The sequence below is a fragment of the Mesoplodon mirus genome (genome assembly GCF_964341445.2).
Source record: "Mesoplodon mirus genome assembly, chromosome: 3".
In the NCBI taxonomy this organism is placed as follows: Eukaryota; Metazoa; Chordata; class Mammalia; order Artiodactyla; family Ziphiidae; genus Mesoplodon; species Mesoplodon mirus.
In genome coordinates, this window is record NC_138978.1 from 116059789 (window position 1) to 116072913 (window position 13125).

Here is a 13125-nt window from a genome sequence, read left to right on the forward strand (position 1 = left end):
TCGGCGCCAACGCTTTCGTTTCTCGTGCTACCGTGACTAAGATGGAAGCGCTTTTGGAGTCCCGGTGCGGACTTTGGGCCGGCGTTTCGGCCCCTGGGCAGTTTTACCGCATCCCGCCCACTCCCGGTTCCTCTGTGGACCCGGCGTCCGCGCTCTACGGGGGTCCGATTACGCGCACCCAGTAAGCTCTCGGCGCCTTAGCCTGCGCAGGGGGAGGGACCGTGGGGCCTGGTGCGGCCGGCAGGTTCTGGGAACCGGAGAAGGCGAGGGGGGCACCCCGGGGCGCGCTAACGGCGGGGGAGCTCGGGGAGGAGGGTCCCGGAGAATGAAAGGAGCCGTGGAAAGTCAGAGGCGGAACCCACAATGCGGGAAGCCGGCTCAGGCTCTCCCCATGCGCTGCCCCTCTCCAGACCACCCTCTCTCTCCAGGAACCCCATGGTGACCGGGACCTCGGTACTGGGCGTCAAGTTTGAGGGCGGAGTGGTGATTGCAGCAGACATGCTGGGCTCCTACGGCTCCTTGGCTCGTTTCCGCAACATCTCTCGCATTATGCGAGTCAACAACAGCACCATGCTGGGTGCTTCCGGAGACTACGCTGATTTCCAATATTTGAAGCAAGTTCTCGGCCAAATGGTGTAAGTCATCTCGAGAATAGGAGTAGTTTCCAAGTGGGGAGGGGAATCCACTTTTTTATCCCCTCAAGAAGTTATAGGGTGGAGAAACTTGAAGCTGCAGCAGAGGACAGGGTGACTTGGCTTGGAAGATGTGAGAATGTTTGTAAATAAGTAGTTTATTTTAGTGGGTTTAAATGGGGAAGATTGTGGTAACATCTTTTGGGGGTGGATGGAAACCCCGACTTCTGTTCTCTCCCTTTTTTCACAACCAATTCTTTTTAAGGATCGATGAGGAGCTGTTGGGAGATGGACACAGCTATAGCCCTAAAGCTATTCATTCATGGCTGACCAGGGCTACGTACAGCCGGCGCTCCAAGATGAACCCCCTGTGGAACACCATGGTCATTGGAGGCTATGCTGATGGAGAGAGGTTGACTTGAATACAAATAACTCATTTCCTTGACTACCCAATCTCTAGTGCCTGTGTAGTGTGTCTCTTCCCCCTGAGTGACTCCCACTTCTACCTCAGACCCCATGATCCCTTCCTACAGCTAAGATACAGAAACTTAAGATGACCTATTGTGTCCTGTTAGCTTCCTGGGTTACGTGGACATGCTTGGTGTAGCCTATGAAGCCCCTTCGGTGGCCACTGGTTATGGTGCATACTTGGCTCAGGTAAGTAGCCAACTGAGGGATGAGGGATAGGAGAAGACAGAAGGCAGTGGGGTTTAGTGGTTGTCTGCTTGTTCTACCCTTGAAATTCTGACATGAGGAACAGGCTAGGATCTGTACTGCTGGGCGAATGGTTTTCTTTTTGGTCCAGAGGCCATAATGACAAGGTGGGGTATGTCCTGGAGGGAGTCAGTATACATGTGCTAAGAGAGGACACCCTGGAATTTCCCTTTCAAGTGGGTCTTAGCACAAGTAAACAGTTCATTTTGCTGAGGCAATAGGTGGAATGTCGCCTCTTCACTCACTTATGATTCTTTTCACACCGTGGATTTGCGACAAATTGCCTGGTATTCAGCTCGTGATATCTCCCATGTTCCCCCCCCCCCCCCCCACCGATATCCCTAGCCTCTGCTGCGAGAAGTTCTGGAGAAGAAGCCAGTGCTGAGCCAGACTGAGGCCCAAGAGCTAGTGGAACGCTGCATGCGAGTGCTGTACTATCGAGATGCCCGTTCTTATAACCGGGTGAGAAGTGTGAATAATAAGTGATGCGGATCTAATTGGCAGGCTTTGCAATCCCCGAGTCTCTGAACTTTGAAGAACAGAGTGCCCCATTTCTGTGTCTCCTATTTTCACATTTAGGAAAGACCCTCCACTTGACCTTTGACCAGGGACTTCTTTCACATAAGGGTTGGCATTTTCATTGAGAGCTCTGCTTTCTTTCAGTTTCAAATCGCCACTGTAACTGAAAAAGGTGTTGAAATAGAGGGACCCCTGTCTGCAGAGACCAGCTGGGATATTGCCCACATGATCAGGTGATTGAAATTAAAATTACAGTAGAAAAGATAGTTGGGAGATCCCTTGGTTGCAGTAAGCCTGGTTTTTCTGGAGGTCTCAACCAAAAAATTCTCTGGGTGGCAAGGGTTTGGGCTGAGGATAGAGCTGCTTTTACGAATTGATTCCTCACTCTATGGCTTCACCATTTTATTATGATCTCTTCCTTTTTAGTGGCTTTGAATGAAATACAGAGGCATTATCCAGAACTGAAGTTGTGCCCTTCCTCTAACTTTGAACTTGGCTGGTTCAAAGGTACTATTCTTTGTAAAATAAATCCTTTGAAACACTTGCTGAGTGGTTGTACTGTTTGACTAGGTCACACCAAGAGTGAAACTGCTAAGTACTGCTGTGTGCCATCTCCCTCCCTGGTCAGAGAACCCTTTGGTTCTTGGTTCTGGTAGCATATATATAGAATGGTCTGCGTGATAATACCAAAGACCCATTACTGTCTTCATTTGGGTCTGTACGGAAGGCTGCTTTGTATAGAAGTCAGACTTAATCTTTGTATGGTAACATAATTAGCTTTTGTGTTTAACATTTTTCTTCAATGTTTTCACCCATGCACTAGTGTAAAATACAGACTTTCTGGTTAATGTTAGCTCTATATGTGATATTAGTTAAAACATCACTTCAAAGATGGAAATGTAACATCTAGTAGAGCTGTATAAGGTTACTCCCAAACTGGAACTAACAGCCTTGATCCCACACCCGTCCAACCTCCTCAGCCTTCATGGGGAATACTAAGTAATTTCAACATTTAAGCTAAGTCTTCTACTAATTTCTAGCACTGTCAGAAGACCTCTTACAAGTATTGTGTTCACTAAGTCCTAGGTGTAGTGGTGAGTCAAATCAATTGGGGTTATTAGCCAGTTCCATCACCAGGATGGCGTTAAACCCGAATTTTAAAAAACACCCTGGGTGATTCTGATGCATATCCTCTCTAAACCTCTTTTTGAGAGACTAGTATAGGCAGTAAACCCCAAAACTATTACAGGCATATCTTGTTTTTTATGCTTTGCAGATACTGCAGTGTTGTTTTACAAATTGAAGGTCTGTGGCTACCCTGCATTGAGAAAGTCTTGGTGCCATTTTTCCAGTAGCATTTGCTTACTTTGTGTCTATGGCACATTTGGTAATTCTTGGAATATTTCAAACTTTTTCATTATTTTATTTGATATGGTGATCAGTGATCTTTGATGTTACTACTGCAAAAAAGATGACAACTTGCTGAAGGCTCAGGGTGGTCAGCATTTTTGGCAATAAAGTATTTTAAAATTAAGGTATATAATTTTTTAGACACAGTGTTATTGCACATTTAATATACTATAGTGTAAACTTACATGCACTGGAAAACCAAAAAGACTGTGACTCGCTTTGCTGATAGTTGCTTCACTGCAGTGGTCTGGACCCCAACCCACAGTATCTCCAAGGTATGCCTGTATAGAAATTCAGTGAGGTGAGGGCTGAGAGAGAAATCAAAACCCCTCCATTTGTATTACCCATGACTACAACTAGTAAATTCAAGCAAAAGAAAACTGTCAGCTTTCAATTTGAATCTTCCACACATTCAGTCTCAACACAAAGTAGTCAATAAATACTTGTTTATTGATTAAACTGAATTATAAAAAACAAAACAAAAAAAACTTCCTATACTACGAAGCCATGCGGGCAGAATCCACAAAGGTAACTTCCTGGCCAAAACCCAGCTGATCCACTGTTGGTATTATGGCCTTAAAAAAATTACCCATTGAGAAAGTTATACAGTGTGCAGAGGCCAGGAACCCAGCTCTGCTAAATCTGGGGCTGCTGCGGAGACTACCAAAGAGAAGGATTAAGTCACTGCAGATAGAGTTGACCATAGTTCTTGAACTTTCTGAAAGGCAAAGTTTTGACTCAAAAGTCCATATTCTGTCAAAATGGCATCAGGCAAAAAGCTGGGGAAGAGAAGCCCAGGTGGATCCTCAGTTCAGTTTTCAGATGCCATGGGTTCACAAAGCTGGCCAAGCTGTTTATGGAGGGGAATACTCCAGTTCACTATATTATAGTGTGCTGGGAGTTAAAAAACACAAAAAAAACGGATGAGGAGAAACAGGTGGTAACAAATGTCACACCTGTACCACCAGGCCCATCACATCTTGAGCATCTCCCAGTCTGTGAAAGCCTGCTCAAATAGGGTCACCTAGAAAAAAACCACATTGTTTATAAATCCATTTCCCCTCATTTTTTAAAATGTTCCACTTATGTACATTTTAAAGATGAACCATTTACAAGCCTGTGCAGGTTGCCTCCTTGGCTCACAGGAGGGAAACGTTGCAGAAAGCCTCAGGATGGACAGAAGTATAGTATAGTTGTGGAAAAGGTGGGCCTGGATTTTTGCTCCTTTTCTCTGTGTGTTACGTTTCAGTTTATAGCCATTGAGTACATACAATTAAAAAAAAATTCCCTCATGCAAATTGTAGAAAAAATTTTCTTTCCTTGAAGCTGGCAGTGAAAAATAAAGATTCATGTCTTTTTCTTTGTGCACACCCCTATGTGTTTCTTCTTCATGTCAGATTCTTCTCTAAGCATTAAGAGAAACAGGGGAAAGCCACAGGGTAAGCAGAATTTCAACAAGTGGTCTTTTTAAAGTTCAGTACAACGTCTTGCACAATTAGCTGCTGGCTGGCGGACATGTGATCCCTTCAACAGGTATGCTGTCCACTTAACAGGAGGAAGTTCAACAAAGCAGGGACTGCCCCCATGGATTGCAGGATGAAGACCCATACACTGGGAATGGCTTCCACCCTAAGGTTCTGTGTGATCACCTCAGTACCTCTTGCTTGCTAATGACCCATGTATGATCCTTTGTCCAGAGTGACGGTGTGAGAATGGGGAAGGGGGCCAAGGATCACAGGTGCAAAGAATATTGGTTTTGTTGTGTTTTTGTTGGAGGGAGGGTGGTGAGGAAAAAAATCTACTCATCATTCTGGACGATTAAAGGTGGTTTCATGCATTTTTAAAGCCACAATTTTATATTTAGAGTTGCTGTAGAGACCAACATCTCTGGAGAGGGAAGGAAAGAAAGGAGAAGGAAGAGAGTTCAGTGGGATTTTTTTTCCATTTTCATTTTTATATAAAAGTGTTAAGACCACAATGAAAAAATTTTATCCATATATATATATAATAAACCAGTTTGTGAGCTACAATTTTTGTCTTTCCCATCTTCAGAAATGTTCTCACATTGACAATGGTTGGATAGCATCATGCCCAAAGACACTGGCCACACAGTAAAACAAACAAAACCCAGATGAACTATGATACAGTTGAGGTAAAAGGGGAAACAAAAGATTTAACATTCGCCCACGAAAGATTTTTTTTCCTTTTTCTCGATTTTGTCAGAAAAATACCAAGCACAGTGATTTAAATTTTAAAAAAAGTCACAAAAACCTGTTTTTAGCAGAAGTGAATGACCAACGGGGCCAGGGCCAGCTCATCGGCTCAGACGTGATCACTATCGGTTTTCCTAATAATCCACAAATCCACAAGGATGTATAAGTCAACATCAGGGGGGAGTGGTGGCATAAAATTAAAAAATATAACCCAAATACCCCCACCTGGTATACCTCCCTTTACCTCTACCCTCCCTAACGCTTTCCCACCCCCACTCCACACCCCCTCATGACCCCAACACTTAAATCTCCATCAGATCTAGGTCAGCTTCTTCAAAGCCATAGAAGGACTCGGTCTCGCTTTCACCCTCAAAGAGCTGGTGAAGGCTTTCAGGCTCAACTGTCTCTTCAGGAGATGACCTGGGTCGGGGAGTGGAAGCTGAGGCCTCCTCAGACTGTTCCCCACTCAGCTTCAGTTGCTCCTCTAGGGAGGCAATTAGCTCCTCCTGCATGTCAGCATTTCTTGTAGGTGAGTTAATGTTGCCATCAGGGCCAGGCAGAACACTGGCCACAAGGAAGGACCGCTGAACTAGCTCTGGACAGTCCCCAATGACACCAAGCACCTCAGCCAGCCAGACCAGAACCAGTTGAAGCAGGACATCAGAATCACATGCACTATCTGCCATTTCCCGAGCCTGCTCCTTCCACTTTTTGTGTAGGAAGTTCTTGACAGTTCGTTTGATGCATACATCTAATGGCTGGATTTTGGAGCTACAGCCTGCTGGGACAACTGCAGGCAAAGTGCTAGAGGCACTAAGCATGGCCAGCACCTCTTCTGACAGGTGAGTGCGATGACAGTCCATCACAAGCATGCCTTTGCTGCGCTGGCAAGCTGTGTGCTTCTGCCACACTCGGGTTGACCACAGCTCCATGATCTCATCGTCACTGTAGCCACTCTCCTTCGCCTCTAGCAAGATAGAGTCTGGCACATTAGCAGGCTGATCCATCTGTCCTCGGTAGAAAACCAGGGTAGGGAGGATAGTGCCATCTGCCAGAATGGCCAGCACCACATCACACCAAGGCTCCCCTGTGCCCACTGTCTGCAGGGCATTCTCCTTTCGGTCGTCACTGCTCAGTACCTCCGTATCCAGGAACAAGGAGATCTCATCAATAGCCACAATCATAGACAAGGGTAAGTCCTGGTTGTGAATCTGCCGTTGTACAAACTCAATGAAGAGTCCTGCATTCTCTGCCACATCCTTAGGTAGAGTGTGGGCCACAGCTCGCCGAGCGTGGGGAGTCAGGTGATGCCGTAGCATGAAACGCACAGCCCACTCGTAAGAGATCTTAAACCCCCCCTCCAAAGAACGTCCTATTTTGGTGGCCTTCTGGAACAAGGTCTCCTCATTTACAGGTAGCTGTTGCTCTCGTTGGGTCAGCACCCACTCAGCCAGTTTCTCTTCTGCCTCTAAGCTCAGATATTTGCCCTCCAGATTCTCCCCCTGTGAGGCCTGGAAGCGCCGAAGCCAACGCCGGATGCGTCGTTGGGGGTTTCGGAAGTGTTCAGCTGCCTGTTCCGTATTGCAGCACAGGGCAAACAGTACCACTCGAAGCTTCTTCACAGAAAGCTGCTCCTTCTTGCCGATCACACTGCTACTACCACCCCCTGATGCTGGCTCAGGCTCCTGGGTGACTGGGCTCCCTTCATCCTGGTCATCGACATTCAGACATTCGGCCCCCTCCGTAGCCAAGGGTGGAAGGGCTAAAGGCTGGGGATGAGTGGGGGTTGGTGGTGGGGTTGCAGTTGAGGCTGGTGACGGGAGTGCCTGGGCCACGGGAGCTGGTAGCTCTTCAGGCTCAGCTGGGGTGGCCCCCGCAGATTTCACAGTGGCAGCTTTAATAGAGGGGAAGGAAGGAGGAGGGTACAAGTTCTTCAAGTTCCGGTCGTGCACTCGGTCACGAGTCTGGCCATGCCTAAAGGGTTAGCAACGAGAGGAGGAAAAAGCTCAGTTAAACTAGAAAAATGAAATAATAATAGTAGTAGTAGTAGTAATAAAGACCAAACATACTATAAAATAGAAATTAAACCATCAAGCGAGTTTCTGTTACCTTGAGTGAGATATCCAAGTGAGTCCTATGGGAAATAAGATAATAAAAAAATGTTAGCTCAGTGAAGAAACAAATCCTCCAAAGACAGTTCTCTAGATTTCAACCAAAAAGCAAACCTACTGCCTTCCCAGTCTTATATAAACTTCAGGTTAGAATGCTTCCAATTTGGTGAAGTGTATCTAAACAGTGAATGCGTCAGGCCAGGTAGAGACGCACCAGACTCATGGTATGACCTGTATCCTTAGGTTTTTCCCCTAACCCCCAGCTCTCCTACTTACCCCGTGGCAGGATGCTACTGGATCTGTGAGAGGGGTTGAATACCAAATGCTTAGCCATGGCATCTCCAACAGAAGTAACAAAGGTACATGAAGTGCAGGCCAGCTTGATTCCACTAAGAGAGAGAGTCACGAGTATATAAGACAAATGTAGCAGTGACACTAGAGAGAGTTAAGCTTTGAGGCTTAATAAAGAAAAGGAGTGTCCCTCCTTTCTCCTCTCTCTCAAATTAATTCATATATCCACCCCCCAAAATAATAAAAGGGATTTAATGTAAAAACTTGAAAAATTAACAGACCATCAATAAGTTTGTGTTACCTCACAGAATTTTTAAACAAAGCCAAATACTTGGGGCTCTTCCGTGGAACATGATTGCTGAGAAAGACAAACAAAAAGTGGTATGAGTTACATGGTTCTGCTTGCTAAACTAGAGATCACCAGCGATTGACAATGCCCCAACAAAAGAAATGCCTCTTCACTCAATCCTAACCTCAACCCAGGCCTGTTTTCCTATCACATTAATATTTCCTATTAATATGCAAACGAGTCATGGGGGTGGGGGGAAATCTATTAAAAGGCACATTCTGGTTGGGGGTGGCGTGGTGGTTACCAGGGTCAGTCGCTACATTTCTAAGAAGCTCCCAACGAGTGCTGCTGGTCCTTGGACCACATTTTGGGTAGCAAGGTCCTACAAAATCAGAGCACAGACCATCAAAGCCAAATGAAGCTGGGTCTGGCCTCTTACCTGCTAGGACAGGTGGACAAACAGCTCTAAAAGTTGAAGGAGGAAACCCCAGAAGCAGGGGAGGGAATGCACTGAGTTCTGGAGAACCTGAAATCCCAGATAGGAACATTGGTTTAATCCTGACTTACTTGATCATGTGGTTGGCATAAGCTCGAGAACAGCAGGTACTATAGCGACATAGAGAGCAGTGAACATAAGTAGGGAAATGATTAGGGAAATCTGGGATCTCAAAGCTGCACTCCAGACATGTCTGCCGGCCCATGACACTCCTGTCAAGAAACAAGGAAAATTCTTATTACTGCCTCAGGGGTTCCTAAATTGTAGGCGATTTAGACAACAGATACTGCCTAAAAGGCTACCAGATTACACTAGCTATCAGGAATAACTGTGCCCACCCGGCCCCCAGCCTGCAGAAGGCACTGACATTTTCCTAACTGCTCGCTTCTGGACGTTGCGCTGGACAGGGGGATAAAGGAAGACAGGCAGAGGGTCCGCTGAGGAGGCCAGTGGTGCTGCCTCCTGCAAGGTGCTGGGAGGGACATCACTGGAGGGTACAGGAACAGTGCGTGGCTGCCCTCGGGAAGCCCGGATTGTCACCTGTGAGTCAAGGGAAGGGATAATTAGACACTACCCACGTTAAACCTCAGAATATGGAAAATCTCTACTCCTCCCCTTCTTGCATCTGTAAAGGGAATGTCAACAAACCCTTTACCTTGGTGCCTGGTTTCAAACCTTCCAGCTGCTTGGGTTTACGGAAGGTTTTATGGTGCTGAAGCTTGTGTTCAATTTTGTCCTTGGCAAAGAGAAACTGCAGCCGGCATTTGTTGCAATGATAAACATTCCTCTTCTGAAGGGGGAATAAAAAGAGACAGAATCCTTTAAAGGTTCCCAATGAATTTTCTTCCCTCAGGAGAAGGTACATCATTGCCAATCGTATTCTTCCCACCCTTCTGTTGATATTTAACAGAGGAAAAAAGAGAAATACACAACATAACAGCAAACCTAGTATTTTTTTATCTTTTTATATAACTTTATTTATTTTGAAGTAAAGTTACAAACCTATTACTGGGTGGTGAGAATCATCACCTCCCATGCTCCCAGAGAAAGGCAGACTCAAAGTCAGGATAACTAGGTCCTCAAACCATCTCCTGCTGACTTGCTTTGACAATCTGGCTGAGTGGCTTAAGCTTTACCTGCCCCTACACTACTTCATCTTTACAGTGTGGACGGACAGTGCTACTACTTCTGGATATTCTTATTGTTTTTAAAATACAATATGTACGTGGTAAAAAAAAAAAATCATACTTTTATTCTGTACTCCTTCATGTGGTAAGCTTGCCTTCAACTCCAATCCTCAGTCCCTCTCCACAGAAACAACTTGTTACCAAGTTTCTTGGGTATTCTTTCACAGATAGTCTATGCATATAACCATATAGCAAACACATACATCTCCAATTACCACCTGTTTTCCTTTCTCTTTCTTTAACAAAAATGATAGTCCTTTCTACACAGTGCTGCTTTTTTCCTCTTAACACATCAATGCATAGAGATATGCCTCCCTCCAAGGCTATTTTGAGGATTCAGTCTGCCCAGTATTGAAATACGACACGTCTATGATTTTCTTCCCTAGGATAGCAAGGCTCTGTAACCTCAGCTGAGTTACAGGTGATACTTTCCATGCTACTATACAGAAAGGCATTAGTGGTGGATTATCAGCAGTCACCACTATGTGTGAGCCTAAGAAAGTGCCTGCTTACAAGTAAGAGTGAGGGCACGTGTGCACACACGTGGATGTTATGCACAGGTACACCCATCTTGTTCTCTCTTCTGTTCCCTATGTACCTTCACTCTTCTCCTCCAGTGGCTCCTTTCCTGCAGTATTTTAAAACAAAGGCATACCTATTCCATCTTAAAAACAAAACACAAAAGCAACAACAAATTCTCCCTTGCTACCTCTTTTCCTGGATCTACCACCCTTGGTCCTCCCCTTCATAAACAAATTTATTTATTTTTATTTTTTATTTTATTTATTTATTTTTTTGGCTGTGTTGGGTCTTCATTGCTGTGCACGGGCTTTCTCTAATTGTGGCGAGTGGGGGCTACTCTTCGTTGTGGTGCGTGGGCTTCTCATTGTGGTGGCTTCTCTTATTGTGGAGCACGGGCTCTAGGCATGCGGGCGGCTTCAGTAGTTGCAGCACTCGAGCTCAGTAGTTGTGGCCCATGGGCTTAGTTGCTCCGTGGCATGTGGGATCTTCCCGGACCAGGGCTCAAACCCATGTCCCCTGCATTGGCAGGCGGATTCTCAACCACTGCGCCACCAGGGAAGCCCTAACAAATTTATTTTTTAATTATTTTTTTCATAAACAAATTTCTTTAAATAAGTTGTCTCCATTTCCTTACCTCTCATCATTTGTCCTGCTGAAATTTGACTTCCACCCTGCTAACCAACAAAACGGCTAAATTAAATGTTGGCCTCTAAAGTTTCTACCTTGCTGATACCTTCCTGCAACACTTGACCACACTCTTTTCTTCAAAATACTTTTGTCCCCTCAGCTTCCTCGACACCAAGACTCTTCTTGTTTTCCTTCCAGGACTATGGTCCTGGCTTTGTGGATAGAGACTTCAATGGTCCTAAGCCTTCACCTTATTCTCAATTTGGGGGGCGGGGGATTGGAGTGCAGCATAGCACTTACAAGTTTAAGTGGATTTATATAATGATGATTCCTAAGTACCTTTCACAATCCAGGCTTTTCTCCCAGGCCTCAGACCTGTATATCCAACTACTTATTTAATAGTCAGTTATACTTAATGTCCATAGATACTGCTAACTCAAGAATATCCAAACTTGGGACTTCCCTGGTGGTCCGGTGGTTAAGACTCCATGCTTCCATTGCAGGGGGCGTGGGTTCGATCCCTGGTCAGGAACGAATAAGATCCCGTGTGCCACATGGCATGGCCAAAAAATTTTAAAAATGATAGTAATAAAAAAGAATATCCAAACTTATAATCCTCCCCTCAAAAATTATTTTCTCCAGTGTTCCTATCTCAATAAACAGTCCCACCATTCATCCAATTACCGAAGACAGAATCCTGGGCACTATTCTTAACTACTCTCTCACTACCTTCACCTAAATCCATTTCTAAATCATAGATATCACTTATCTTCTCAGTATCTCTCAACCTTATCCTCTTCGTCCTCATTTCAAAAGCCAATAGCCACTATCATCTCTCATCTCAACTACTGAAAAAGCCTCTGGCTTGTCTCCCTAACTCTAGTCTCAACCTCCTTCAATTCATTCTCCTTAGAGCAGCCAGTGCAATCATAACTAAAAGCAAATTTGAACACATCACTCCAGGACTAAAAATCTCTTTAATGGCTTCCCAACAACTTATTATAATAAAAGTTGAAATTCCTTTTTTATGGCTTACAAGATTCTCTATGATCTGTTCCCTAACTTCCAACCTCCCCCTGTACCCTACACACGCTAACCACACTGAACTTCAATTCCTCGAATTTCCCTGTCTTTGAGAGCATTCTGTCCTTCTATCCCACTTCATCTGGCTCATCCTTACTCATCCTTCAGGTCTTGAACACCCCTTTTCCTAGAAGCCTTACTAGGCTCCCAGAATAGGTACATTCTTTTTTACATCTTGTATTTCCCCTAACACAACATTCTTCTTGCTTTATTGTACTGTTTAATTGTCCTGTTTAACCACTAAATCTCTAGCATCTAGCCCAGTGCCTGGCACACATCACTGGAATTCAATAAATTTTTCAAACACATGTATATTATCTTCTCTACCAAAATTATTTGCTTAGCTCAGTCCTGGCCCCTGTATCCATAATTAAAAAACAAGAACACGGAAATTGCTTGGTGCCTGGTACCTGGTGCCTCATGTAATGCTGTTGGAATGCATTGCCATTTTTGAAGACCTTCAGGCAATAAGGGCACAGCAGGTGCCGAGTATCCTCATGGATCATCCGAAAATGGACATCTACCTCAGAGTAGAGTGAGGAGCGATACTGACACACCTGAGTCACACAAGAAGGAAAATAAGTTAAGAGTGAAGTGGACAACGGAGGCCTTAAAAAAGAGGCAGCAACAAAAATGTTAAGATACGAAAAAAAATTTTTCTTAAATGTATAGAAATCAGATAATTTTGTGACGTTTATTGCAGGGCTATGTTGGTGATAAACTCAGCCGTGAAATAAGATAAAAATGGGAAAGACAGGAAAGTCTGAGAACAGTCCATATTCTGATAAAGAGGAGTAGAGTTTTTTTTCTGTCTCCAAAGGGCACATTCAGGAGACAGACACCCCCTTAGTACAGGTATATGTTCCCAGACTGGGTTCCTCAGCTGGGTACATGCAGATATTCCTTTATGTTTTTCTCCTGCATGGGAAACCCTGAAAATAGAACCCGTGTTCACTATTTCTTCTGTATCTCCTCAGTGTTCCTAAAACTGAATGTGTGCAGTAGGTACTGGGCAATGTTCATTAGTGGAT

General features: G+C 44.7%; 2 protein-coding genes across 5 annotated transcripts in view; one reads left to right on the plus strand and one right to left on the minus strand.

Moving 5' to 3' along the window:
* Positions 1–2: 2 nt before the first annotated feature.
* Positions 3–2409, plus strand: PSMB4 (proteasome 20S subunit beta 4). The gene is made up of 7 exons (XM_082614371.1): positions 3–181; positions 429–635; positions 898–1044; positions 1208–1289; positions 1692–1808; positions 2010–2098; positions 2292–2409. The coding sequence occupies exons 1-7, from the start codon at positions 42–44 to the stop codon at positions 2302–2304; spliced, it is 795 nt and encodes a 264-aa protein (XP_082470497.1). The 5' UTR covers positions 3–41; the 3' UTR covers positions 2305–2409.
* Positions 2410–3704: 1295 nt separating this feature from the next.
* POGZ (pogo transposable element derived with ZNF domain) overlaps positions 3705–13125 on the minus strand; it is a 49396-nt gene continuing 39975 nt past the window's right edge. For all 4 annotated transcript variants that reach the window (XM_082613162.1, XM_082613161.1, XM_082613160.1 and 1 more), the window contains 8 exons: positions 12505–12651; positions 9331–9465; positions 9043–9215; positions 8747–8887; positions 8192–8248; positions 7876–7988; positions 7598–7622; positions 3705–7462 (listed from right to left, as the gene is read on the minus strand). In XM_082613162.1, coding sequence (XP_082469288.1) covers positions 5791–7462; positions 7598–7622; positions 7876–7988; positions 8192–8248; positions 8747–8887; positions 9043–9215; positions 9331–9465; positions 12505–12651 — 2463 coding nt within the window. In that variant the 3' untranslated portion in view covers positions 3705–5790. The remainder of the gene's footprint in view (positions 7463–7597; positions 7623–7875; positions 7989–8191; positions 8249–8746; positions 8888–9042; positions 9216–9330; positions 9466–12504; positions 12652–13125) is intronic.

Excerpts from the sequence above, each read along its gene's own strand:
- PSMB4 (XM_082614371.1), top strand. The coding sequence starts at position 42 with ATGGAAGCGCTTTTGGAGTCCCGGTGCGGACTTTGGGCCGGCGTTTCG. Across the intron at positions 182-428 it reads GGTCCGATTACGCGCACCCA|GAACCCCATGGTGACCGGGA; the intron begins GTAAGCTCTCGG and ends CTCTCTCTCCAG. Across the intron at positions 1,045-1,207 it reads GGCTATGCTGATGGAGAGAG|CTTCCTGGGTTACGTGGACA; the intron begins GTTGACTTGAAT and ends GTGTCCTGTTAG.